Source organism: Bombyx mori, chromosome 17 (assembly GCF_030269925.1).
Source record: "Bombyx mori chromosome 17, ASM3026992v2".
Taxonomy (NCBI): Eukaryota; Metazoa; Arthropoda; class Insecta; order Lepidoptera; family Bombycidae; genus Bombyx; species Bombyx mori.
Window position 1 is genome coordinate 2008375 of NC_085123.1, and position 27254 is coordinate 2035628.

The 27254-nt window shown below is 41.9% G+C and overlaps 1 protein-coding gene across 1 annotated transcript; it reads right to left on the bottom strand.

Moving 5' to 3' along the window:
- Positions 1–486: 486 nt before the first annotated feature.
- On the bottom strand, positions 487–23502 carry LOC134200507 (guanylate cyclase 32E-like). Its single transcript, XM_062673502.1, has 5 exons — positions 23063–23502; positions 21268–21413; positions 14222–14333; positions 12818–13012; positions 487–558 (listed from the first exon to the last, which is right to left on the bottom strand). The coding sequence occupies exons 2-5, from the start codon at positions 21291–21293 to the stop codon at positions 487–489; spliced, it is 405 nt and encodes a 134-aa protein (XP_062529486.1). The 5' UTR covers positions 21294–21413; positions 23063–23502.
- Positions 23503–27254: the final 3752 nt, after the last annotated feature.

Consider the following 27254-nt stretch of genomic DNA (forward strand, 5'->3'; position numbering starts at 1 on the left):
AATCTGAGATCTTAGAACTGAGATCTTAGAACTTATATCTCAAGGTGGGTGACGCATTTACGTTGTAGATTTCTATGGGCTCCAGTAACCACTTAACACCAGGTGGGCTGTGAACTCGTTCGCCCATATAAGCAATAAAAAAAAAACCCATAGACACAGCCCACTCACTGAGTTTCTCACCGGATCTTCTCAGTAGGTCGCGTTTCCGATCCCGTGGTCTGCGAAGCTCTGCTCTTGCTAAGGTCAGTGTTAGCAGCACTCCGGTTTGAGCCCCGTGAGCTCACCTACACGGCAAGGAGAAGCTGAAATAGCCTCTCAAGGCTATCAGCATAGGTAGGAAAGAAGAGCCATTTTTAATCGCGAAAATGTAAATAAATATAAAATTAAGTCAAACGAACAGAAATTGTACCTAGTTGCTCGATCGCACTGTCAAAGCTTTTTGAATCATTCGAATTTGATGCGACCGGCTAAAATACTTATTTATTATTACATCTGTCCGTGACCGCGGTAACCTAAGTTGTCAGGAAGACATGTTCGCTGAACCAGAAACGGGATTTCCTGTAAAAGCCATTAAATTTGTTTTTTCTTATAAGTATTAAGTAAATAATATTATATTTAGGTAATTTATCAACACGATTTTTTTAAATCTATTTACAATTGATTTTCACCTTTGGTTATTATAATAATAATCGTAAAAAAAAAACATTCATTGACAATAATTATAATTCACTAGCTGACCGGGCATACTTCGTAGTGCTTCAATCGATAAATAAAAGACCTAAACTTTTGTGTAAAATAAACTTAAAACAAACAAAACGAATCCGTCCGACGGGGTACACATCAAAGGAAAAACAAAATTGTTATTTTTATTTAATTCCGACCATTTTCATATTTATCTACCTTTCAAACCTTCTCTGGACTTCCACAAATAATTCCAGACCAAAATTAGCCAAATCGGTCCAGCCGCTCTCGAGTTTTAGAGAGACTAACGAACAGAAATTTATTTTTATATATATAGAACATAGATTTAGGTTTAGATTTTATTTTTATTGTTGTTTTTGCTTTTAAATTGAAAGACCCAATATAGCGTAATAGTGTATAGCCGAACCAGTTTCAGTACAAAATCGCTTGATTACATAGCCTAATTAGTACTACAGCGCCACGAGTGCTCAAACAACATCAAAAGCCTCTGTTTACCGAGTGTGCCACCTGGTAATCATAACATTTACTCTGTTATATGTTTACCGCCTTTCGAATGCATTGAATATCATCATCAATCATAAGTTATTGAGAGCTGGTCTAAACGCTCTTGTTTGTGTAAACAAAAGTTTCATTATGCGCTTTTTATTAAACGATAGATCATGCTTAGAACCGGCACTTTAATAGATACCACAAGTTGAATGCTTGTTTTGAAACAAGGTCGAAATCACAATAGCACTGTTGTTGTTTTTACACTACAGTAAAAGCACTTTATTGTGGCACTAAATTGGTTAACGAAGTCCAAAAGCATTACAACGTCAATGTCGTCATTTATTTAACAGACATGAGACAGAACAACGGCTGGCCAACCCTTCAAATCGAAATGCATTATTACTGCTTCAAGGCAGAAATAGACAGGGGGTGGAACTTTATCCATGCGGACTCACAAGACGTCCTACCATCAGTAATTATGCAAATTATAAATTTGCGATTTGATTTTTGTTACACGGCTTTATTCCTTCACCGTAGAAGAACCGTAGAACATTTGTTAAGTACGTATTTCATTGGAAAAATCGGTACCTTCTGGTGGGATTCGAACACCGATGCATCGCCATACATACGAATAGACTGGACGTCTTATCCTTTAGACCACGACGACTACAATTTATGATCATAAAACAATCTACTGGTATTCAACGCTTCATCGTCCCCAAAACGCTCTTCTGTGTGATATATTTTGATATTGATATTTTAGAAATCGTCGTGGCTTAAACGATAAGGCGTCCTGTGCATTCGTATCTAGCGATGCAATGGTGTTCGAATCCCGCAGGCGGGAATAAATATTTCTAATGAAATACGTACTTAACAAACTATGTTCAATATTGATTTCTACGGTGAAGGCATAAAATCGTGTAATAACAATCAAACCGCAAATTTCTAATTTGCATAATTACTAGTGATAGGACGTCTTATGAGTCCGCACGGGTAGGTACCACCATCCTCCACCGTGGAAGTCAATCGTGAACATTTTTAAGTGCAACAATTGTTCACGATTGACTTCCACGGTGAAGGAATAACAACACCGTTTAATTAAAATCAAACCCGCAAAAATTATAATTTGCGTAATTTGCGTAATTACTGGTGGTAGCAACTACACGGGTAGGTACCACCACCCTGCCTATTTCCGCCGTGAAGCAGTAATGCGTTTCGGTTCGAAGGGTGGGGCAGCCGTTATAACTATACTGAGACCTTATCTCATCTCAAGGTGGGTGGCGCATTTACGGTGTAGATGTCTATGGGCTCCAGTAACCACTTAACACAGGTGGGCTGTGAGCTCGTCCACACATTTAAGCAATAAAAAAATAAAAATATTCAAAGATTTCGGCGGTAAAATACCACCTATATAAAACAACGAACAATAAAATTATTTTTCATGAAACAAACAAAATAGATTTTCTGAGCGAAACGAAAATATCATTCCTCGTTCACTCTTGGTTTTTTAGAGTTGCTTAGCTTATTTTCCAATTACAAAGTAAGACACTATATAAATTGAGGGGACGCCATTGATACCCAATATCGTTTTTGTTCACCCCTTACAGGAAATAACGTAGTACAAAGATACGATTAAATTAATATCTGAGATTAAGAATAAGGATTATCTTCAGAAATCCAGCGGTTAAATAAGTAAAATAGGCTGACGTAGCTATTGAATACGTACCAAATCAATGTTCATCTTGAGCAAACAAAAACTCACATTCAAATCGAAATATAAAGTTTTATTTTTTCATGCAACTTCAATAGGCCATAAGGTTAGCACCAACTCGTGAAAATCAAGTAGGTAAGTTACTCAGGGCACGCCATTTTCCTACGACAACATTTATCAAATAATATAAATTAATCGTAACTAGAATTTTAAGACAGACCTACGTTTCAGAGCACCTACTGGAAATATGCTTAGTACTCTTACTTTCTGGAATATCACATCCACGCACTTACGTCATTCAAGTAGGCACCGACTGAATAATAAATAACTTTCACTCTTAAGCTAACATTAACTTTAAAATTATTATAACTTACTGGTGGTAGGAACTTTTGTGAATCCGCGCGGGTAGGTACCACCATCCTGCCTATTTCTGCCGTGAAGCAGTAATGCGTTTCGGTTTGAAGGGTGGGGCAGCCGTTGTAACTATACTGAGACCTTAGAATTTATATCTCAAGGTGGGTGGCGCATTTACGTCGTAGATGTCTATGGGCTCCAGTAACGACTGAACACCAGGTTACAGGCTGTGTACAGGGCTGTTAGCTCGCCCACCCATCTAGCCAATAAAAAAAACCAGGATCCAAGGTAGCCTTGGAGCTTTTCTTGTAACAAATTATGCCCGGGTCAGGAAACGAGTTATTAATTTTCTGCACTGACATATCGCCTTAAGAGCAATAACATAGATTTAATGAGTAACGAATATTTTACTCCTTAATACGTTGAATGTCAGACCAGAAACCATGTTTAGCCCAGTGGGCCGCGGCGGACACCATGTGACCACCAATAAATCGGGTCTAGGGGACCGCGACGAACCCTGTGTGTTTGCCGTTTCACATCTCTCGAACAACAATAAGTAGCCACTGTTTCCGTAATTCGCCCGTTATTTTTGAGTTATATCTTGATAACTAGTGGTCCGCGATAGTCGAAATTCGACTATAATTAGTTGAAATTATAAGTTTGAACATTATTATGGTTCTATTGTCAAAGACTTGAAGACTTGAAGTCGTCGTAGCCTAAAGGATAAGACGTCCGGTGCATTCATATGTAGCGATGCACCGGTGTTCGAATCCCGCAGGCGGGTACCAATTTTTCTAATGAAATACGTACTCAACGGATGTTCACGATTGACTTCCACGGTGAAGGAATAACATCGTGTAATAAAAACCAAACCCGCAAAATTATAATTTGCGTAATCACTGGTGGTAGGACCTCTTGGGAGTCCGCACGGGTAGGTACCACCACCCCGCCTATTTCCGCCGTGAAGCAGTAATACGTTTCGGTTCGAAGGGTGGGGTAGCCGTTGTAACTATACTGAGACCGTAGAACTTATATCATTCCGATTTGAGCAACCGACGCGCGTGGACGTGCTCATTGTTCGTTCGATTGCCCGACCTCGGTTCGTGGCACATCTGGCGTCCAAGTGTTTTGTCGGAAGTGACTACCGGTGATAATAGATCATTGTTCGTGGCACATCTGTGGCCCAAGTGTTTCTCGGAATTTGTACCTGCGCCTAATTACAAGGCATTGCCGCCCGGAAACTGTGCAGTGGTTCTATTCACTCTAATTCTATTCTATTTATTCTATTCACTAAAATTTCTAAAATTCCTAGAATCGCTTCGGCCAATTTTAGTGTTACCGACGCAGGGGCCTCGCCGCAAGGCGAGCGCGTGTTTAAGTCCCGGGGCAGCCCCCCCTGGGCAGTCCGAAGAAATGGAGTTTTCTCCAACCAACACACTGCTCGCGGAGTTCTTAAGCGAGAAATACCCGGCCCTCGAATCAGAATTTTTAGCTTACAAAGCTAAACGCGCCGTGAACTGTTCTGCCGTGCCCGCCGCGCCCGCCGTTTCCGCCACGCCTGCCGTTCCCGCGTCCCCTGCAAGCGCGCGCAAAACTCCCGCGCCGTACACCGCAGCCTCCGTCGCGCCCAGCACACCCGTGTCCCCCATACTGTCGCGAAAAACTGCCGCGTCTACCGCGGCAGCTTCCGTTCTACCTCAGCGATCGTCTGCGGCCTCCGTCGCGTCCGCCGCTCCCGCGCCTTCCTCCTCGTCCTCCGACTCTGACTCGGATATGGAGGTTGACCTCGTTCCCGCCTCATTAACAGATGGATTCACTCTCGTGCAAAAGGGTAAGAAGCGCGCCGCGGAGTCCCGAGCTTCCGCGGCCGCTAAAATAAGCAAAGCCGCGAACGCGTCGCGCCCCCGCCCTCCGACCCCCGTCGCTCCCTGTCCTCGTGCCACGCCGTCGCCGCGCCCGGTGGCACAAACGAGAAATCAGGCCCCTCCTCCGTTGATTCTTCAAGAGAAGGCTGCTTGGGACCGTATCTCCCTGGCCCTTAAGGCCAAAAACATAAATTTTGTCAGTGCCCGTAACCTCGCGAACGGGATACAGATAAAAGTAGCAACACCCGACGACCATAGGGCCCTCTCAAGCTACCTCCGAAAGGAGCGTATAAGTTATCATACGTATACGCTCCAGGAGGAGCGTGAGCTCCGTGCAGTCATACGTGGCATCCCCAAGGAGTTAGATGCCGAGCTCGTAAAGGCCGACCTACTCGAACAAGGCCTACCCGTAAACTCCGTGCACCGCATGCACACAGGACGCGGGAGGGAGCCATACAATATGGTTCTCGTCGCCCTCCAGTCTACCCCCGAGGGTAAGAAAATCTTTAACGTCCGAACTGTCTGTAGGCTTTCCGGAATCACCGTGGAAACCCCTCATAAAAAAGGCACTCCGAGCCAGTGCCACAATTGTCAGTTGTACGGGCATTCTTCCCGTAATTGTCACGCGCGCCCTCGATGCGTCAAGTGTTTGGACGATCACGCCACGACTCTTTGCACTCGCGATCAAAAAACCGCGACGGAACCACCTAGCTGCGTCCTGTGCCGAACACAGGGTCACCCCGCGAATTACCGTGGATGCCCCCGAGCCCCTAAAATAAATCGCCGCGTCGCGCGTCAAAACCGCCTCCGAGCTTCCGGCCCTGACATCAAAGCCACGGCACCCTCTGTGCCGAAGGCTAAGCCTGCCTTCGTGCCGGCGCCGGTGCCCAGCGGCTCGGCCTGGGCTAAACCGTTGCCGTACACGAACACGGCTGTAGCTCCCTCCCCCGCGATTCGTCCCGTCCCCGCGATACGTCCCTCCCCCGTGATTCGTTCCTCCCCCGCGACCAGCACTCCGACCGCGTCCGACAATCTCGCTCTAGCGATCGACTTTTTTCAGTCGATCAACTTTGAGCGTGTTAATGCTTTGGGTGACGCCATTCGCGCCGCCTCCACTGCACAACACTTCATCGCCGTTGTGCAAGAATACGCTGACGTATACGCGTCGTTAAATACGTACGTCCTCCCCTCGCTCCGCCGGTAATCAATGGCGTACATAAGTAGAATAAAGCCCCTATCCGTAACGATAGGATTTTTTAACGCTTACGGTCTCGCAAATCAACGTGATCAGGTTTGTGATTTTTTGCGTGACCATCAAATTGACATCTTTTTGGTGCAGGAGACCCTGCTTAAGCCCGCGCGCCACGACCCTAAAATCGCGAACTATAACATGGTTAGGAACGACAGGCTCACTGCTCGTGGTGGTGGTACCGTCATTTACTATAGACGAGCCCTGCACTGCGTCCCACTCGACCCCCCCGCGCTTTCTAACATCGAAGCATCAGTATGCCGAATCTCACTGACTGGACACGCGCCGATCGTTATCGCGTCCGTTTATCTTCCACCGGATAAGATCGTTCTAAGCAGTGATATCGAGGCGCTGCTCGGCATGGGAAGCTCTGTCATTCTGGCGGGCGACCTAAATTGTAAACACGTCAGGTGGAACTCACACACCACAACACCGAATGGCAGGCGGCTTGACGCGTTAGTCGATGATCTCGCTTTCGATATTGTCGCTCCGCTAACCCCGACTCACTTCCCGCTAAATATCGCGCATCGCCCGGATATACTCGACATAGCGTTATTAAAAAACGTAACTCTGCGCTTACACTCGATCGAAGTAGTTTCAGAGTTAGATTCAGACCATCGTCCCGTCGTTATGAAGCTCGGTCGCGCTCCCGATTCCGTTCCCGTCACGAGGACTGTGGTGGATTGGCACACGCTGGGCATCAGCTTGGCTGAATCTGATCCACCATCGCTCCCGTTGAGCCCGGACTCTACCCCGTCTCCTCAGGATACCGCTGAAGCCATAGACATCTTAACGTCACACATCACCTCGACATTAGATAGGTCATCGAAGCAAGTTGTAGCGGAGGACTTCCTTCACCGCTTCAAATTGCCCGACGATATTAGGGAACTCCTTAGAGCTAAGAACACCTCGATCCGCGCCTACGATAGGTATCCTACCGTGGATAATCGTATTCGAATGCGTGCCCTACAACGCGACGTAAAGTCTCGCATCGCCGAAGTCCGAGATGCCAGATGGTCTGATTTCTTAGAAAGACTCGCGCCCTCCCAAAGGTCTTACTACCGCTTAGCTCGTACTCTCAAATCGGATACGGTAGTAACTATGCCCCCCCTCGTAGGCCCCTCAGGCCGACTCGCGGCGTTCGATGATGATGAAAAAGCAGAGCTGCTGGCCGATACATTGCAAACCCAGTGCACGCCCAGCACTCAATCCGTGGACCCTGTTCATGTAGAATTAGTAGACAGTGAGGTAGAACGCAGAGCCTCCTTGCCACCATCGGATGCGTTACCACCCGTCACCCCGATGGAAGTTAAAGACTTGATCAAAGACCTACGTCCTCGCAAGGCTCCCGGTTCCGACGGTATATCTAACCGCGTTATTAAACTTCTACCCGTCCAACTCATCGTGATGTTGGCATCTATTTTCAATGCCGCTATGGCGAACTGTATCTTTCCCGCGGTGTGGAAAGAAGCGGACGTTATCGGCATACATAAACCCGGTAAACCAAAAAATCATCCGACGAGCTACCGCCCGATTAGCCTCCTCATGTCTCTAGGCAAACTGTATGAGCGTCTGCTCTACAAACGCCTCAGAGACTTCGTCTCATCCAAGGGCATTCTCATCGATGAACAATTCGGATTCCGTACAAATCACTCATGCGTTCAACAGGTGCACCGCCTCACGGAGCACATTCTTGTGGGGCTTAATCGACCAAAACCGTTATACACGGGAGCTCTCTTCTTCGACGTCGCAAAAGCGTTCGACAAAGTCTGGCACAATGGTTTGATTTTCAAACTATTCAACATGGGCGTGCCGGATAGTCTCGTGCTCATCATACGGGACTTCTTGTCGAACCGCTCTTTTCGATATCGAGTCGAGGGAACCCGCTCCTCCCCACGACCTCTCACAGCTGGAGTCCCGCAAGGCTCTGTCCTCTCACCCCTCCTATTTAGCTTATTCGTCAACGATATTCCCCGGTCGCCGCCGACCCATTTAGCTTTATTCGCCGACGACACGACTGTTTACTATTCTAGTAGAAATAAGTCCCTAATCGCGAAGAAGCTTCAGAGCGCAGCCCTAGCCCTAGGACAGTGGTTCCGAAAATGGCGCATAGACATCAACCCAGCGAAAAGTACTGCGGTGCTATTTCAGAGGGGAAGCTCCACACGGATTTCCTCCCGGATTAGGAGGAGGAATCTCACACCCCCGATTACTCTCTTTAGACAACCCATACCCTGGACTAGGAAGGTCAAGTACCTGGGCGTTACCCTGGATGCATCGATGACATTCCGCCCGCATATAAAATCAGTCCGTGACCGTGCCGCGTTTATTCTCGGTAGACTCTACTCCATGATCTGTAAGCGGAGTAAAATGTCCCTTCGGAACAAGGTGACACTTTACAAAACTTGCATAAGGCCCGTCATGACTTACGCGAGTGTGGTGTTCGCTCACGCGGCCCGCACACACATAGACACCCTTCAATCTCTACAATCCCGCTTTTGCAGGTTAGCCGTCGGAGCTCCGTGGTTCGTGAGGAACGTTGACCTACACGACGACCTGGGCCTCGAATCAATTCGGAAATACATGAAGTCAGCGTCGGAACGATACTTCGATAAGGCTATGCGTCATGATAATCGCCTTATCGTTGCCGCCGCTGACTACTCCCCGAATCCTGATCATGCAGGAGCCAGTCACCGTCGACGCCCTAGACACGTCCTTACGGATCCATCAGATCCAATAACCTTTGCATTAGATGCCTTCAGCTCTAATACTAGGGGCAGGCTTAGGGACCCTGGTAACCGTACTCGTCGAACTCGACAAAGAGGTCGACGTGCAACCTAACCCATGCATCAGCCCGCTGAGCTCGCCGGATCTTCTCAGCGGGTCGCGATTCCGATCCGGTAGTAGATTCATTCGCGAAACAATTGCTCTTGAGTTGTTAGGTCTCCTTCGGAGGCGCTCGGGCAGTTGTTAGCAAATCCCACCCCTCTTGGCTGAGCCTTTGCTCGCCCACCTGTCCTGGTGAAACTGGAAAGGCCTTCGGGCCACCAGTAAACTTTCAATCATAAAAAAAAAAAAAAAAAAAAGAACTTATATCTCGAGGTGGGTGGCGCATTTACGTTGTAGATGTCTATGGGCCCCAGTAACCACTTAACACCAGGTGGGCTGTGAGCTCGTCCATCCATCTAAGCAATAAAAAAAAAAGACTATTTATTATTTAACTTACTTTAATCACAGATTTCTCTAAGATTACATTATAGACAAACAATATTACCACTCAATTTGACCACAGGCTTTAAATAATAACAAAATTTTGACAATAAACGAAGAGTATATATTGTGCGTGTGAGTGTGTGTCAAATATATGGTAGCGTTTGTCATGTTTCTTTTATTGATTTAATGTATTATTGAGCCATAATCTACAAAATTTTTAGCATTCTGCACTCCCTCTCTATATTCGCTATAAGTGTGGGAAATTTCATACTCCTCCGTCCGCGCAATTTCCGTAAAAAGGGGTACAAAGTTTTTGCTTCACGTATTAATATACAGATTTAATGATTTTTCACAAATCGGCTACAGCGTAGCTCATTCGTAGTCGCAGTTCACGCGGTCAAGACGCAAGAGGGTTTTTACAAAATACACTCACTTCCTGGCTAGCATCAGAGAATTAATAGACTTTTTGGAAATGTACTTAACTTATTTTTGTAATCCAATTATTTTTATTTGTAATGATTTTGAAAAAAGTAAAATAACATTTAATTGTTTACCAATAAATTAAAATACACCTCAAAGATTTTTCGACGAAGATATCATTATATTGGAGCGGCCCTAGAGGAAAGTATGCCGTGGACATATTATGACGTCATTGCGTCCAGTGTGAAACAGGAAAGCATGATTGTTTTCAGTCGAGAGGGATGGGTTCTGCTAACCTATACAGGCTAACAAAGCACTACACCAGAACATCAACGTTCTTCAACAGAAATGAGTCTTCGAATTCATTCAGTATGGCGAGGCATTCACTGTGAGGTCTATTGACTCCTCTGACCACCTAACATCAGCTAAGTCGTGAGTTTGTCCACCTAAGCAATAAAACAAAAATCAGGTGGCGCTATCGATTTCAACATGTTTTTACTAAGTTCCCCTGTGTATATTTAATTGTAAATTGCTTGCAAGAACGCATGTGTATTGATTAATATTAAACTAGACTAGGTAATACAATATTTAAGGAAAGAATAATTCACAAATATATAATTTGCAAACCCACTGAGGTTATACCGTTCATTGTTTAATGGTATTTCTTTAAGTAGGTAAATGAAGTTTATTTTGAAATTAAGTAAGTTTTTAATCAATAAAAATCTTCTAAAAGGATTGATTGACGTTGAACAACATTGTACAATAACTCCGAGACATGAAATTACTTACACGAACTTATAATTAAATTTATTTTGAACATTTTGAATACTTCTTTGGGATGTTAACCTTATATCTAATTTATAATTGTGCCAAAGTTTCCTTTACAATTTTCCTTTCCATTATTTTAAGTAATCAAATTGTGTACGGTTTTGATTTTTTTTTTAAATCGATATTTTAAATAAAAGAAAAATAGAAACATTTTAAATATCCTTATCTAGAGAGAATATTTTACTCGCATTAATTATAAGAAATAAATACACGTAAAAAACTCGTATATATGTGAAGGAACATCACGACGCAACTAGCTAAATAGATGATCAGATACTATACATTACCATTAGAATAATATTTTACTTTAAAAGCGGGCAAAAGCTTCAACCTTTGGCCCTAGGATTTATAATCGGTAATACGTCAACAATATCCATTCTTAAAGTAAATCGTAATCCAAAAAGTTATCCGTGTCGTAGGCCATTGAATTTCTTTAAAACAAAGAAGCTTTAACTTTGTTACTAAGAACCGTTAACTAAATCATAATGAATGATGAATAAAACCATAGTGCGATCTAAATGGACGCCAACGTCATATAGTGAGGAAACCGGAACGAAAATCATAATACATAATTCTGCCAAATTAAAATTGAACTTATATTATTAATAGGAGTAAAAGTATGAAATTGCCGATTTGTACGAAAAAAAAAGATGTGTGGTGTCATGGGACATCGGATAGGAACGAAATTGCTTATTATAAAAATATTAATTTTAAGGTCTATTCGAGGTATAAAGAAAATAAAACTGGAGGTTTCGCAACAAACCATAGTCATTCGGTAACGTGCGAACTTATTGTGGTAAACTTCATTCACGGTTGTTTGCATACGAGCTATTGTATTGCGCAAACGAACGCTCTGACATCGTGGTCAATCAATGATTAAAAAATATGTTATTTTTTGTACGTTATTACAAAGTTAAGTCGTACACTGTGTGCATTACTAATTTTTACGTTATTACAAAGTTAAGTCGTACTCTGTGTGCATTACTAATAAAAATCTTACGTTACGGACGTTTTTTCCCGGTTAGGGTACCCCTCCGCATCGTCCCATAAGAAACTTATTTTTTTTTTCATTTAACATATTTATTTAATTAAAATGTCTACCCACCATTATTATCTATACATTGCTGCCATCTAATAGGAAGGTCATTTATGCCTTTGCAATAGAACTCTGGTGATCCAGATTCTACAAACTGTGTAAAAGCATTTTGTACTGCCTCCTAGGTAGAAAACTTTTTTCACGTAGAAAATTGTCCTAATCACGAAAAAAATTGTAGTCCGTTGGAGCAGGGTCTGGCGAATACGGAGGGTGACGAATCGTTTTCGCAGTTTTCGCAAATTCGCGGTTCCTGTAGAGTTAAAACGGTTTCTCGTGCTGTATGAGGTCTCGCGTTATCATGGAGCAATAATAGTGAAGATCGATTCATGAGTCGGGGCTGTTTCACTGCAAGCTTTGCTATCATTGTTCGGAGTTCGGCACAGTAGATATCTGCCGTTATTGCTTGACCAGATCGAAGAAAGCTATAGTGAATAACACCATGCTGACCACCAAACCATTACCTTTTTTATTGGTAAGCTTTGCTTTAGGACACTGTTGCGGCGTTTGACCTGGGGTCTTTTATTCTAATATTATTCTAATTATATTATTTTAATATTCCTTCATTTCTGTATTGATTCAACAAGGCAACGCAAGTTTCAACACGCATTTCTTTCTGCAGATCAGTCAAATCATGAGGCACCCATTTTTCATATTTTTTTATTATTATTATTATTTTTTAAACTATTATTTATTTTTCATTTTTTAGTTGAATTTCAAATTTTTCATTTTTTTTTTAAATATTGAATTGTCATCAGTCCCTATTTGTCATAAGTAAGCTAAATTTCGAGTTAATCCGACGTTTTGAAGGGGTCAAAATCATGTTCAAAGGTTCCATTACATACTAACATACATACGTCTGAAGCTAATAAAAGCGTATTAAAAATCGGTACCTTGAGAGCATCCAACTGTTGAGCAGCAGGTGTATTGTTATCTCCGGCAACCACAGTAAATTTGGTCCAGCCAAAGGCTTTCAGTAGAGAGACCAGCGATTTGCTGACCTTGTACGCAGGAGGCAGGGTCCTAGCGAACGTGGCACCAAGAGCTGATCCATTCTCATCGATCGGACCATGGGCTCCTGTACATTTCTGTATAACAAAATTTAATTACTCGTCGAAACAGAATATAATTTGTGGTCTTTTTAATCGGCTTTAAAAAAAGGAAGATGTTTTCTTATTGTATAAAAATTTTATATTGATGATATGATATCGATTTTTTGTTTTGTTGAATTTTCAGCCGTCAGAGAATTCAGACAGGCATACTATTTGATGGTGAGTGGTCACCGTTGCTCAATACTAGAGGAACAACTATATCATCCTTTTTTTCTGGGCCGAAGAACGAACCTCCTACTAGTGATTCTAAGGACTTGCCTTCGAGAGGGCCAAATCTTTTTCTCTAAGCATAGCCTAACGTCTCCATCTACAAATAAGTTCCAATAATATATTACTTTTTCACTGTCGTACGGTCGCAATTTAAATAATTTGTTTCATATATAGAAAATGAAAATAAACAAGTGTCTTTATGTTTTTAGGAATGTACATTCTTTTTCTACATAAGTAAATTTTAATCAAGAAGATCACTGGCAAAATTCCAAAAAATATATCGATTAATAATGTTCATTCAATACAATGCAGGAATATAATACTAATAATTATAATGATGGGAATATTCAGTGGCTCGACTCACGGTATCACGATGGAAACTTTTAACGGACCAACAAAATATTTACATCATATTATTATTGTTTGTTTAAACTTCAGGCCTCGAACAGAATAATTTTAATTTATTTGGTAAACAATGAAATGTTATTTTACTTTTTTCAGAATCATTACAAATAAAAATTATTAGATTACAAAAATAAGTTAAGTACATTTTCAAAAAGTCTATTAATTCTCTGATGTTAGCCAGGAAGTGAGTGTATTTTGTAAAAACCCTCTTGCGTCTTGACCGCGTGAACTTTGACTACGAATGAGCTACGCCGTAGCCGATTTGTGAAAAATCATTAAATCTATATTGAGATCTTAGAACTTATATCTTAAGGTGTGTGGCGCATTTACGTTGTAGATGTCTATGGGTTCCAGTAACCACTTAAAACCAGGTGGGCTGTGAGCTCGTCCACACATCTAGGCAATAAAAAAAATAAAAAAAAAACATCATGTCGTAATGGCGTCTTAATTCAATTAACTACTACGTAATTGCTTAAGTTCAAATTCCGCAGAGAATTGTCGAAACCTAAGCGTTTCAATGTTTCACATAATGGATGGCGAATTATAATAAAGCTTTTAAAAAAAACTTACATGAGAAATAAGAGGCAAGTTCCAAGCAGCAGCTAGCTTGGCTTCAGTGTGGCATGTTCCGTCAGGTCCGAAAAATGCGGAAACACCGAGATCTCGCATTTGCGTCATTACCCTGTTCAACATAAACTTTATTTATTAATTCGACGAGTCAAAATATATAATCTCTATATATAAAAATGAATTGCTGTTCGTTGGTCTCGCTAAAACTCGAGAACGGCTGGGCCGATTTGGCTAATTTTGGTCTTGAATTATTCGTGGAAGTCCAGGGAAGGTTTAAAAGGTGAAAAAATATTAAAAAGCTCGGAATTATATAAAAATAAACAATTTTGTTTTTCCTTTGATGTGTCCCCTTGATGTGTCTTTTATTTATCGATTGAGGCACTACTAAGTCTGCCGGATCTGAATAAAAAAGTAATGAATAAAAACTGGGATCAGAGAGCGCGTTCTTTATATTCTCTTGTGATATAATAAGCTTCAGGCACCATTCCACGTGAACATCAACTATGAAAGGTTTGCTAATAGCTCAAATTGAAACAGCTTGCAGACTTCATATTTTTAAGCGATCTCAAACTTTTTTAGCTATACTAGGGTGCATTTAGGTGTTGATTAGATGAGAATTGTTTCGTCACGTGTTTTTTTTCCTTAAATATATGCTCCTAAGCCGTGTATACGCTTTTGTTATAATATTTAATACAGTTGTGGCTGCTACTCTAGGGTGAATTTTTTGCTGTAATACCATCGAAAAACGTTAGATGGCGTGCTTTACAGTTTAACGAAATCTATATTTTTAAACACGATATGATCATCGGAGCAAACCATTTATATATATATATATATATATATATATATATATATGTCGTGGATAACGACTTTTAGTTGTCGTGGATAACGACTTTTAGTAATATTAAGACGGTGGTTTTGATTATTATTTTAAATGATGAAATGTTGTTTTGATAAATATCACAAAATGAAGGGTAGACTCCGTAACACCACAGTATAAAATGGCGGTACGTGGACAGAGTCGTGGCATTCGTGTCAGACAGTGATTCCGTCCGTCTCAGCAGCGAGTCTCTGACAGTCAGTCAGTCAGTCAGTCGGTCTGTCGGTATGTGCAACGAAACTGTCGGTTTATCCTGTCATTGTGAAAGTTGTGTGTGTTGAGTTTCAATAACTATTATTGAAAAGTTTTATTGACTAAACTGAGTTCAATCGAATACGAGTGATGACGAAACTACCGCTCAGCCATCCCTGACGTGTGCCGACATATATATATATATATATATTTTCTACTAGTATATACTCTTTAAAATTATTTCAGTACTTTTGGGCGCATGACCGCCATTGTATAATATTGTTTTTAAGGATTCATTTTAGAATTACTGCTGCAAATAGCTCCAGACCCACATTTGATAAATTGTCATCAAAATGTGCACTATAGAGTCGTATTTTGCAATTATCTCTTACAAAGTAATGAAACCTTACTGCTTCAGATCTAATGAAACAGTCTTCAGAATAATTAGAATTAAAATTGGATAGTGGGTCCGGTATCAAAGGATGTCCACCTGACAATAAGTGGATATTGGAGGATATTGAATCACTCATGGGCTAAGAAACACATTGATATTTTCAATTGACACAACAAGTCATTACTCAGAATCTGACTAGCACAAGACTATCGATTTCAGCAAATAAATGTCGACTTAAGTGCGTTATAACGTTTAAAACTGTACAAAATAAATGATTGTATCATAAGTGCCTATGTGAACTTCTTTGGAATTACATTTTTTTTTTTTTTTTTATGATTGAAAGTTTACTGGTGGCCCGAAGGCCTTTCCAGTTTCACCAGGACAGGTGGGCGAGCAAAGGCTCAGCCAAGAGGGGCGGGATTTGCTAACAACTGCCCGAGCGCCTCCGAAGGAGACCTAACAACTCAAGAGCAATTGTTTCGCGAATGAATCTACTACCGGATCGGAATCGCGACCCGCTGAGAAGATCCGGCGAGAAACTCAGCGGGCTGATGCATGGGTTAGGTTGCACGTCGACCTCTTTGTCGAGTTCGACGAGTACGGTTACCGGGGTCCCTAAGCCTGCCCCTAGTATTAGAGCTGAAGGCATCTAATGCAAAGGTTATTGGATCTGATGGATCCGTAAGGACGTGTCTAGGGCGTCGACGGTGACTGGCTCCTGCATGATCAGGATTCGGGGAGTAGTCAGCGGCGGCAACAATAAGGCGATTATCATGACGCATAGCCTTATCGAAGTATCGTTCCGACGCTGACTTCATGTATTTCCGAATTGATTCGAGGCCCAGGTCGTCGTGTAGGTCAACGTTCCTCACGAACCACGGAGCCCCGACAGCTAACCTGCAAAAGCGGGATTGTAGAGATTGGAGGGTGTCTATGTGTGTGCGGGCCGCGTGAGCGAACACCACACTCGCGTAAGTCATGACGGGCCTTATGCAAGTTTTGTAAAGTGTCACCTTGTTCCGAAGGGACATTTTACTCCGCTTACAGATCATGGGGTAGAGTCTACCGAGAATAAACGCGGCACGGTCACGGACTGATTTTATATGCGGGCGGAATGTCATCGATGCATCCAGGGTAACGCCCAGGTACTTGACCTTCCTGGCCCAGGGTATGGATTGACTAAAGAGAGTAATCGGGGGTGTGAGATTCCTCCTCCTAATACGGGAGGAAATCCGTGTGGAGCTTCCCCTCTGAAATAGCACCGCAGTACTTTTCGCTGGGTTGATGTCTATGCGCCATTTTCGGAACCACTGTCCTAGGGCTAGGGCTGCGCTCTGAAGCTTCTTCGCGATTAGGGACTTATTTCTACTAGAATAGTAAACAGTCGTGTCGTCGGCGAATAAAGCTAAATGGGTCGGCGGCGACCGGGGAATATCGTTGACGAATAAGCTAAATAGGAGGGGTGAGAGGACAGAGCCTTGCGGGACTCCAGCTGTGAGAGGTCGTGGGGAGGAGCGGGTTCCCTCGACTCGATATCGAAAAGTGGAATTACATCTAGTAGCCAAGAGCTCAGTAAAGAGGCTAAATAGTACATTGACCACGAAGGCGAGGGTGGCAGTTTCACACGCGGGATGAGATATCCTACTTTTTTTCCGCGGTGCACATACTATTTTTTGAGAAAATTTTTATTGCTCCTCTATTTAAAATTCAATCAAACTAAATCTCCCAACTAATAATCCACTGCATATCAGATAAATGACTGCGTAACAAATTAACTACTTGATTACCTAAACATATTTTATTAAAAGACGTATAAAATTAACCAAAATCAGATGACCTTTTTTCTCTAATTTACAACGAAAATCTAGCTGTCTATTAGTCTGTCTTAAAATCTGTATATTACTGGTTTCACTAATATACAGATTTTAAGACAAAATTACTCACCGTATAACAAAAATACTTATTTGCACACTAAATCAACCATCTTACAACGGAATTTCTAAAATAATTTTCTAAAACTGTATAACAGATAATGTATGTTTACATTATCAAATTACATTCCACGAATTTACTACTTGTATAGCTAAACTCCCCATCACCCAACTTTATTTCTTATTGTTCTTGTGAACTTCTTTCGTTCTTTTGAAATTCTGAACGAATACAAGATTTCTAAATGTTGTTTGAAGCTCTTCGCATCAGCGCTTTCTCCCAAACTCTTTACAATCAAAAGCATTAATTTGAGCATAAAAAATGCATTTAAAAAAGTATTTGGTGAAGAATCTACAGTAAAAATGTGCTGGGCCAATGCAAAAAAAAAGAATTATGACCAATGTAGAAAAATTTGTAAGCAAAAAAAAGAATACTTTATTACAGGATATTGATGTGTTACATCTCCAGATCAGTTGGAATCATTTTTAAATTCTCCTTCGATTGAGCTCAAAGACTGGACCGCGAGTTAAATATGTCACACCACATGTAGAAGCTAAAAACATACTCTCGGTCGGCAGGCCATCCGAAGCCCACCTAGATGGCGCCGGTTAGAATAGGTTATCCTACGGAATGCTCCGATGGGTCAGAACCAGCGTGGGTGAAGGGTAGCCGATCTTCCATCACCCGGATGCTCTTGCGTAAAACGCGTGCAGAGCAGCTTGCACGTCGTCTTCTTAGGCCCCCTTCGCTGGTCCCAGACCAACATGTGAGGGGGACTCGAAACACTTACAGGGCCAGGACTTGGGCAAAATCCGCCTCCCTGGCCCCTGCTCGACGGCGGTGGGCTTATGCGTCTCTCACGCGACCCAGCGCTTCCTTCTGCGAGATGGTGCACTCGCAGAAATCGAGCATCGCCTTACACGACTCGTCGCCGCCGAGCATCGATACCACAACACTCCGCAACGACAAGTCGTTTCCTATTTTTGCAACGAGGTCACGGCGCCATCCCGCCCATGCGGGGCAGACGACTAGCGTGTGCTCCACAGTCTCCAAGTTGCAACCACAATGGTGGGACTCTGAATTCGGCTCGGCTCCGATCTGGTGCAGGAACTCACCGAAGCAACCATGCCCAGTGAGCACCTGCGTGAGCCGGATAATGAGGCGTCCTCTGTCACGATTCACCCAGTCCGCAAGGGCTGGGCGAATCGCCTCGATGGTCCTACGACCAGCCGAAGGATCAACCAGCCGCCTGAACCATGACTCCAGCACGGACCGCCGAGATTGGGCCCTCTGCGCTCTGACTACACTGGGACTGGGACGTGCAACGCCCCGGGCACGAAGGTTAACCCGCCACTGATAGTCAGCGGCGAGTACCTCCGCCTCCAGGACCCAAGGGACGTTCCAGCCAGTAAGCACGCCGCCTCGAAAGAGATGGTTCGATAACCCCGAATGACCCTGACCGCGATGATGCGTTGCAGCTGTTGCAGCAAATTCCCTAACCCCACGGCCAGAGACTGGCCCCACACGGGCGCCCCGTATTTGGCCATTGATCGCGCCATCCATGTATAGAGACCGCGCGTCACCTGGTCTAATTTTTGCGGGTTTGATTTTTATAACACGATGCTATTCGTTCACCGTGGAAGTCAATCGTAAACATTTGTTAAGTACGTATTTCATTAGAAAAATTGGTACCCGCCTGAGATTCGAACACACCGGTGCATCGCTCGATACGAATGCACCGGACGTCTTATCCTTTAGGCCACGACAACTTCAACTGCGCCCCGACCCCAATACGGACGCCTTCAACCATGATATAAGCATCGACAGGTGGTACTCTCCGGGGCTTGTGGAACCACATGGCCTCGGACTTACTGAGTGCCACGTCGAGGCCCGATCTCTTGATATTGCCGACGACATGCGCCACCCCAGCGGTAGCAAGACGGGCAGACTCAGCAAAACTCCCTGTAACGCATTGGCGATATCGAGCGACACCGCCAAGGCCACACCGCACCCGGAGATGGCCTCCTACGAGAGGAGCCACACGCGAAGGATCGCGTCTACCGTTGAGTGGCCCTCTCGGAAGCCACACTGCTCCGCCAACAGATCGGGTCCGACTCCGACAAGATGCTGGATGATGCCGGCTGCCAGAATGCATTCCAGCAGCTTGCCCACCTAATCCAGCAACACGATGGGATGGTACCCGGCGGCGGTATCCACCGAGCAAAAGCAAAACCTGTCGTAATCATACAATAAGACTATTTTTTTATGTTGTAATAACAATTATTAAGGTATTACTACGGCTGTGAGCTCGTCCACCGATCTAAGCAATAAAAAAATAAAAATAGAAAACAGCTTGATCGCGAATGCCTAGAAAGCTTCCAGCACCAAGACATGATTCTTTAGTTAAGTCAACAAGCTGTTAGACACTCGAACGGTTTGTTTAAATTATTCAATGAATAATTTCCTCGTGCTGCCTCTATGTGCTCGCCTAAAGTAAATATATGTTGCTACTAAAAATGAACATCATAGCTCCTTATTACTTTATTTATTTTGTTTATTTGTCTGTTACAATGATATGTTTTTACTCAACTGATGATCACGGAATTCTGGTTAAATGCTGTAGAGGTTCAGAATAGGACACAGTACTTTACATTTCGATAAAATGAATGCGAGTAAAAGCTAGTTGGTAAATAATGACGGGATATGGCATTAATTGTACCAGCCACAACAATGACTGTGTTTCAAAAATATTCAGGAATAACCTCAAATTGGTGAAGTATTTGAGCTTCTTTCTATTAAAATATTCGACATAGGCTCTTATTTGACCTTACTTGATAGACTGACATCTACAAAGTAAATGCCGCCACCCACCTTGAGACATGAGTTGTAAGGTCTCACTTTTAACAGTACAACGGCTGCTCCGCCCTTGAACCGAAACGCATTGCTGCTTCACGGCAGAAATAGGCGTGGTGGTGCTCTTGCTTTTTGAGCTGTGGCTCCGACTTAAAGGGCGGGACAGCCGTTTTACTATAGTATTAAGCCCTCAATGATCTCGACCTCTAGTCTGATGATAAGTAGCAGCACTCACGCTTTGCATGGATGGTAACCACTTCATGCAAGATACGGCGTGGTCTGCTTTGTAACCTAAAACTTGTAGCAGTAATGCCTTAGAAACGAAGTTTCCTGAGCCATTACTCTTCAAACGAGGTTTGAGACCTTAACGACTCTTTGCGGATTGGCTCAGACCATGTTCTGCGCAGGCACTGAACTGCCTCTCTCCGACATACGCTCATACAAACAGATAGCAGTATAAAAAATCTTATCTATCTATATATATATAAAAATGAATTGCTATTCGTTATTCTCGCTAAAACTCGAGAACGGCTGGACCGATTTGGCTAATTTGGGTCTTGAATTATTTGTGGAAATCCAGAGAAGGTTTAAAAGTTAGTTAGATAAATACGAAAATGCACGGAATAAAATTAAAATAACAAATTTGTTTTCCCTTTTATGTGTCCCCCGTCGAACGGATTCCTTTTGTTTGTTTTAAGTTTATTTTATACAAAAGCTTAGGTCTTTTATGTATCGATTGAGGCATTACGAAGTCTGCCGGGTCAGCTAGTTATCCAATAAAAAATTAAGAACTCTTACCTCAACGAAAAGCTGTCTTTATCCATGAACAGGGGAGGCCGAGGTCGTCCTATGTCTGCCGCTACAAACCTTAATCGTAGTCCTGGCAGTAGCGCAGGCTCTCTGTTCACAGCCGCCACAGCTAAAGGCAAGGCACCCAGCACCGTCTGTCCATCATACCAATTACAAAAATTTACTATTAAAAGTAACTGTAACTTTACTTTTACTTTTACTCACTGTAACTGTAACTATAACTGAGACCTTAGAACTTATATCTCAAGGTGGGTGGCGCATTTACGTTATAGATGTCTATGGGCTCCAGTAACGACTTAACACCAGGTGGGCTGTGAGCTCGTCCACCCATCTAAGCAATAATTTAAAAAAAAAAAACTCAATTTTTTTAACTCCACTTAAGGACTGATTAACTGCTCCAAGTTAAGATTTTCTTCTGTGTCATGAACGTAAAAAACATAATTATATTTAGATACTAGCTGCTAGCCGCCGCTTCGCCTGGGTGGTTAAGGAAAAGTTTCTGTAGTTTAGCTTTAGTTTAGAAGGACCCCTTTGTCATGGCGCCGCAATTCTAAGGAGTATCCCTGAAACCTTCCGAGAGTACCGGGCTACTTGGGGTCGACGCTTAGAGCGGTGTCCAATTTCTGAGTCTTTTGTTGGGCAAAACCAAGCTAGCGGCCAAAATGCTAGGAGTCCTCAACAGAGCGAAGTAGTACTTCACGCCTGCTCAAAGACTTTTGCTTTGTAAAGCACAAGTCCGGCCTTGCGTGGAGTACTGCTTCGCTCCGAGTGGGGTTCCCAAATACCAGCTACTTTCATTTGACTCCTTACAGAAGAGGGCCGTTCGGATTGTCGATAATTCCATTCTCACGGATCGCTTGGAGCCTATAGGTTTTTTTTTTTATTGCTTAGATTGATGGATGAGCTCACAGCCCACCTGGTGTTAAGTGGTTACTGGAGCCCATAGACATCTACAATGCAAATGCGCCACCCACCTCAAGATATAAGTTCTAAGATCTCAGTATAGTTACAACGGCTACCCCACCCTTCGAACCGAAACGCATTACTGCTTCACGGCGGAAATAGGCGGGGTGGTGGTACCTACCCGTGCGGACTCCCAAGAGGTCCTACCACCAGTAAAAGGTTTGCGGAAAGACTTCACTTCTCTCTGTATTTTGTACCGTATACTCCATGGAAAGTGCTCTGAAGAATTGCTTGAGATGATGGATTATTTCGTTTTAAGTACGTTTAAAGAAAAACTTTAACGCGATCATTAGTACGCACTGTTCATCACTGAGAATGAAAACAGGAAGTGTATTTGAGCGCAAAATAACGTTAAACACATTTACTACTGTTTCTTTTGAACCTTTTACAGTATACCTTTTAATTAGAGATGGGGAGCCTTAAAGTATGGTTCAGCGAACCCTCATCAAACAAATAATTATTTATCAAGGCACAATAGATAATTTTTTGTAAACAATTATGTACCTACGCCTGTTAACTTCAATGATAAAATGGCTGAAATAATTGATGTAGGTTTTTTTATTAACTCGAGCTCGCAATAGCGTGGACTAGTGATCAGGAGGGATCGATTCTCGGTGCTTTTAAATTCTGCAAAACACTGCTCTTGCTATGGCAGATGTAAGCGAGGACCCACAGCCCCGTGAGCTTACCTACACATCCGGTAAAGCCATAATAGCCCCTCAAGGCTACTCGCAGTAGATAGGCAAAAAAAAAGCGAATCATCATTTGTCCGAAACTTTCACACCAGATCCAAACACCTACACTGCTGAAGTAAATTTACCTGGCTTCGTCGGTAACTTCCCAGGAATCCGATAGTAATTGTTCCCTCAGTGGTCCAATTCCGACTGTAGCTAGGACAGGCTTCATAACCACCGCATTCAACGTTAACTAAATGAAATAAACTGACCCCATCAACCTCAATACTATCACTGGAAACTCTTTCTTCTATGAGATTAGTTGTCACACTGGTATATATATTATTAACGTAAATAGAATCTAGAATATTCGCCGGGGTTGTTGCGTCCTCATTTGCATGCGAGGCATTTGTAGCATCACAAGTTTTTTTGAATTCCGACAACCTCGCTTTGCTTGCAGCCGGCTTAGGAATATCCGTTTCCGTAACAGTATCATAATTATTCTCAATTGTCAATCTGTTGTTAGAGTTGCTAATTTCGTTAGTAAAGCTCGTTTCAGGGTTAAGGTAATAGCATTTTATAGCCGCCGTGGTGAACAAAATTAATAGAAATAGATGTTTCATGATCTCCATCTTGCAAAGCTTCATATTCGTTGCTTCATCTTACTGTACTGTGACACACCTGAAAAAAATAAACAAATATAATTTGAAAACGTGTTCAAAACAGCAAAAGGCAAAAATATATGGTGCAGTAGTTAGTGGTTCTGACTGTTGGGCCGAGGGTCGTGGGTTCGATTCCCGTATCGAGCGAACATTTGTGTGATGAATAGGTTTGTTTGCTCTTTGTCTGGGTGTTTATTATCTATATACATATGTATGTATATATTTAAACGTAAGTATGTATGTCAGTCTCTGGTACCCATAACACAGGGAATCCTAATTTAGGGCCAGATGACCGTGCGTCTCTGATAATTCTTAATTTTGCCCCCATTTTTTAGAAAACGCGAGGATTGCTTCGTCCGTACAGGCTTATAAGATGAACCTCTCATTAATCCTATCCCCCACCGCTCCGTATTTCACATACGTTCGCCATCGCTATCCCCGGAATGCAGGGTCGTTTGGCAATGCATAAACACTGCCAGTTTTTTTTTCCATAATCATATAGTCCAAATCGTATCCAACTCTAATGTTTAGCCACGATCAAGCTGGACAAATAGCGAGCGTATGTTATACCGTGTTAACATCATCGTAACAATAGCAGCACTGCGTCGTCGATCTCCTTCTTTCCGATTTGATGCAAGTAGTTATTTACGAAAGGTAGGTAGGTAGGTACGAGGTAGGTACGAGGCAGGTAGGTAACGAAAACTGCCGGTAAGCATCTGCGCGAGATGGAAGTTGAAGGGTTCTCAGTCTTGGTGGCCCAAATTGCATTCGGCTTTACACTATTTTCCCCTTACCCACCCTGAGTTTCGTTTTGATGAGGATCGGAATCTACGCGCGACAGAGTGGGTCCGACTACAACATACCTATGTCACAGTCCAAATAAAATTCTCAAGCCCCAGCTGAAGGAAAAACTTACTCATTTCAAAGATACAACAACTCAATCTTAACTATCTTCCAGGAAACCCAGTGGAGAGACCAATCACAAAATGGATGATGGCTTTAAAACAGAAAGTTTTAACAATGGTTACTACCTAGAGCCACTGCGTTCCTCCGCAGTGCGTTTCCAGAGACCTTTTTTGCCACGTACCATCCAGCTTTGGAATGAGCTCCCCTCTACGGCGCTTCCCGAGCGCTATGACATGTCCTTCTTCAAACGAGGCTTGCGGAGAGTATAAAACGGTAAACAGAGGCTTGGTTCTGCCCCTGGCGTTGCTGACGTCCATGGGCGACGGTAACCACTCGCCATCAGTTGCTGTATGCTCAACTGCCTACAAAGGCAATAAAAAAACCTGCTTTTTTTACATTAAGTAAAATATTATTACACTGTTTACGGCGCGGCGTCTTAACCGATTTTTTTTTTTTGTTCGAATGCTTCGTTGTCACCCCTTCAAAATTATAAGAAATACCATCAGCAAACAATAAAATATTACAAAATTTGATATTAATAAGGTCATACCTTTAATTAAAAGTAGATCCCAAAATCTTAGCTTGAGGGAGTGGCATAGTTATAGTTTAAGTAATTAATTTCCAATTATAATTAATGAATTAACTAAAACAAAGGCAATCAAAGGGCTTTGTTAAATTACGAAACAATCCCACAGTGTTACGGGATTTCTCTCAGGTGGGAGACTTGTTTACGTACAAAAATCCCCGCCTCAATAATTGAGCAGTCTAGAAAAACTATACTACTCCTTATGTAAAATTCTCTTGCAATAAAAAATCTCGAATTTATTTACTTAGCTAGATGACCCAGTGAACTTCGTATTACATACATATATTTTGCATTAAATGTGATCAAAACTTAATACAAATTTTTATCTGCATTATTAAATGCTACACAACAGTTATACACTTAATCAAATGAAAGCTTTCTGATATACTATTATATATTTTCGTTTTTTTTTACGTAAAGGACAATGCCCAAAAGTGGGCCAAATTTATGTCAAAACTATTTGTAGTCGAAAAGCTATGCCTTATTTTTTCACGTTGTTTAGTTTATGTATCAACATTTCTTTCAACCTGGCATTTTTTTCCAAAAAAATAAATTACTTATTTGATAACATCCCAAAACTATCCATGCCATAGTTGTTAAATTCGCCAATAGGCAAAGGGCTTAGCCCATACAGCCTTATAGCAAACCTATATGCTCTCAAACGAAGGAGTTGTTTGTGACTTGAACAACAAATTAAAAAAATAATAGCTAATGCTTATAATTCACAGGCTTCTTAGTTTATTTTTGTTCAATTCAATATTTATATATTGTAATAATAATTATTACGTAAAACCATGAATTATTTAATATTTTTAGATATTCATGATTCCATTAGTAAAAATATCAGTGGCCTACCATTACTCTATTCTTATTATTTATGATCAGAGAGTTTTGGCAGCAACCCGAGTGAAGCGTCACTTGAATTTTTATTTTAATGTTTTCTTAATAGTTTATTGTGTAATTTGTATTATTTGTATTTGTAATATTGTGTACAAAAGGTCTGCGTAAACTCATGCTCAGTCAATGTGGTATTCGTCGAGTTGACGTCAAAACTCCCAAAAAGCAATAAAAAGAGACACACCGGCTTTTTATTGACATAAAAAATATATAACTTCGACAGACTAGGCTGTATAGGCTACGCTCTTTGCCTGCTTATTGGTGAATTTAAAAACAACAACAACAATATCGTTGCCGACTTCCGGATTTTCATTTCATTTTATTATTATTCTGAGGATATAGTAATAATAAAATGTACGTAAGGGCTTATTTCTGGCAATATTAACCACAATTAACTTATTTAATACTGTAAATAATTATGAGAGCGATTATTGATTTCAAAGAAAACAATTAACAACTTAATTTTAGCTGCAGAAAAAACAGATTTCTCTTAAACCTGGGTGAGAATGTAAAAATCGTTTTCTGAATATGAAACGATATTTCTTTGTCTATCAAATTAAGTTAAAACCATCATGACAGGACAACTTTTTTTAGGGGCCCAAACTCCCATAGAAAATGGGCATTGTCCTTTATAAAGTTAATGATGGTTTTCCGACTCGCGAACCCGCGACGTTTAATAATCGCCCATGAGCGAAACAGGGAAACTCCAACTTTCCGCAAACTTGCAACGGCTGGTCTTGTGATTTATTTATAGTTATCGGAAAGGCCAGACGCAAATGTAGACGCTTAAAATCAAATAACAAATCTGTTGAAATCATCGGTTTACGCGGGATCAAGACATCCTTTCCTTTGTATATTTCCTTGATTATCTCAAGATAATCGAGGATAAAGGTCAACCTCGATGACGTTATTATTTAGCTTTTTCACAGCCAGTATCGTTCAATTGCACAATCGAGGTTGATTAATATTACGCAGTATAATTATAACTGATCCTACTTTTGTAATTTATGAGGTGGTAGTCCAGGAATCTTAAAAATTCTCTGGGATAGTTGTCTACGTCATCCTGATTTGAAACTGTTTCAACTGATTTATAAGAAATCTACTCTCCCGGAAGAAAGTTCTGCTGGTCACATTGGATCATCGACATCTTTGTGTTTGGCTGCCAATATTGCTCGTTCACTTTTCCAATTATCGTTTCTGAACTGTTGTTCTATTCGTAAAAGCCCGCTAAATAAGCTCCTCTTTTTAGTCGGTAAAGTTACATAAATCCGTGGGTACTGTAATTAA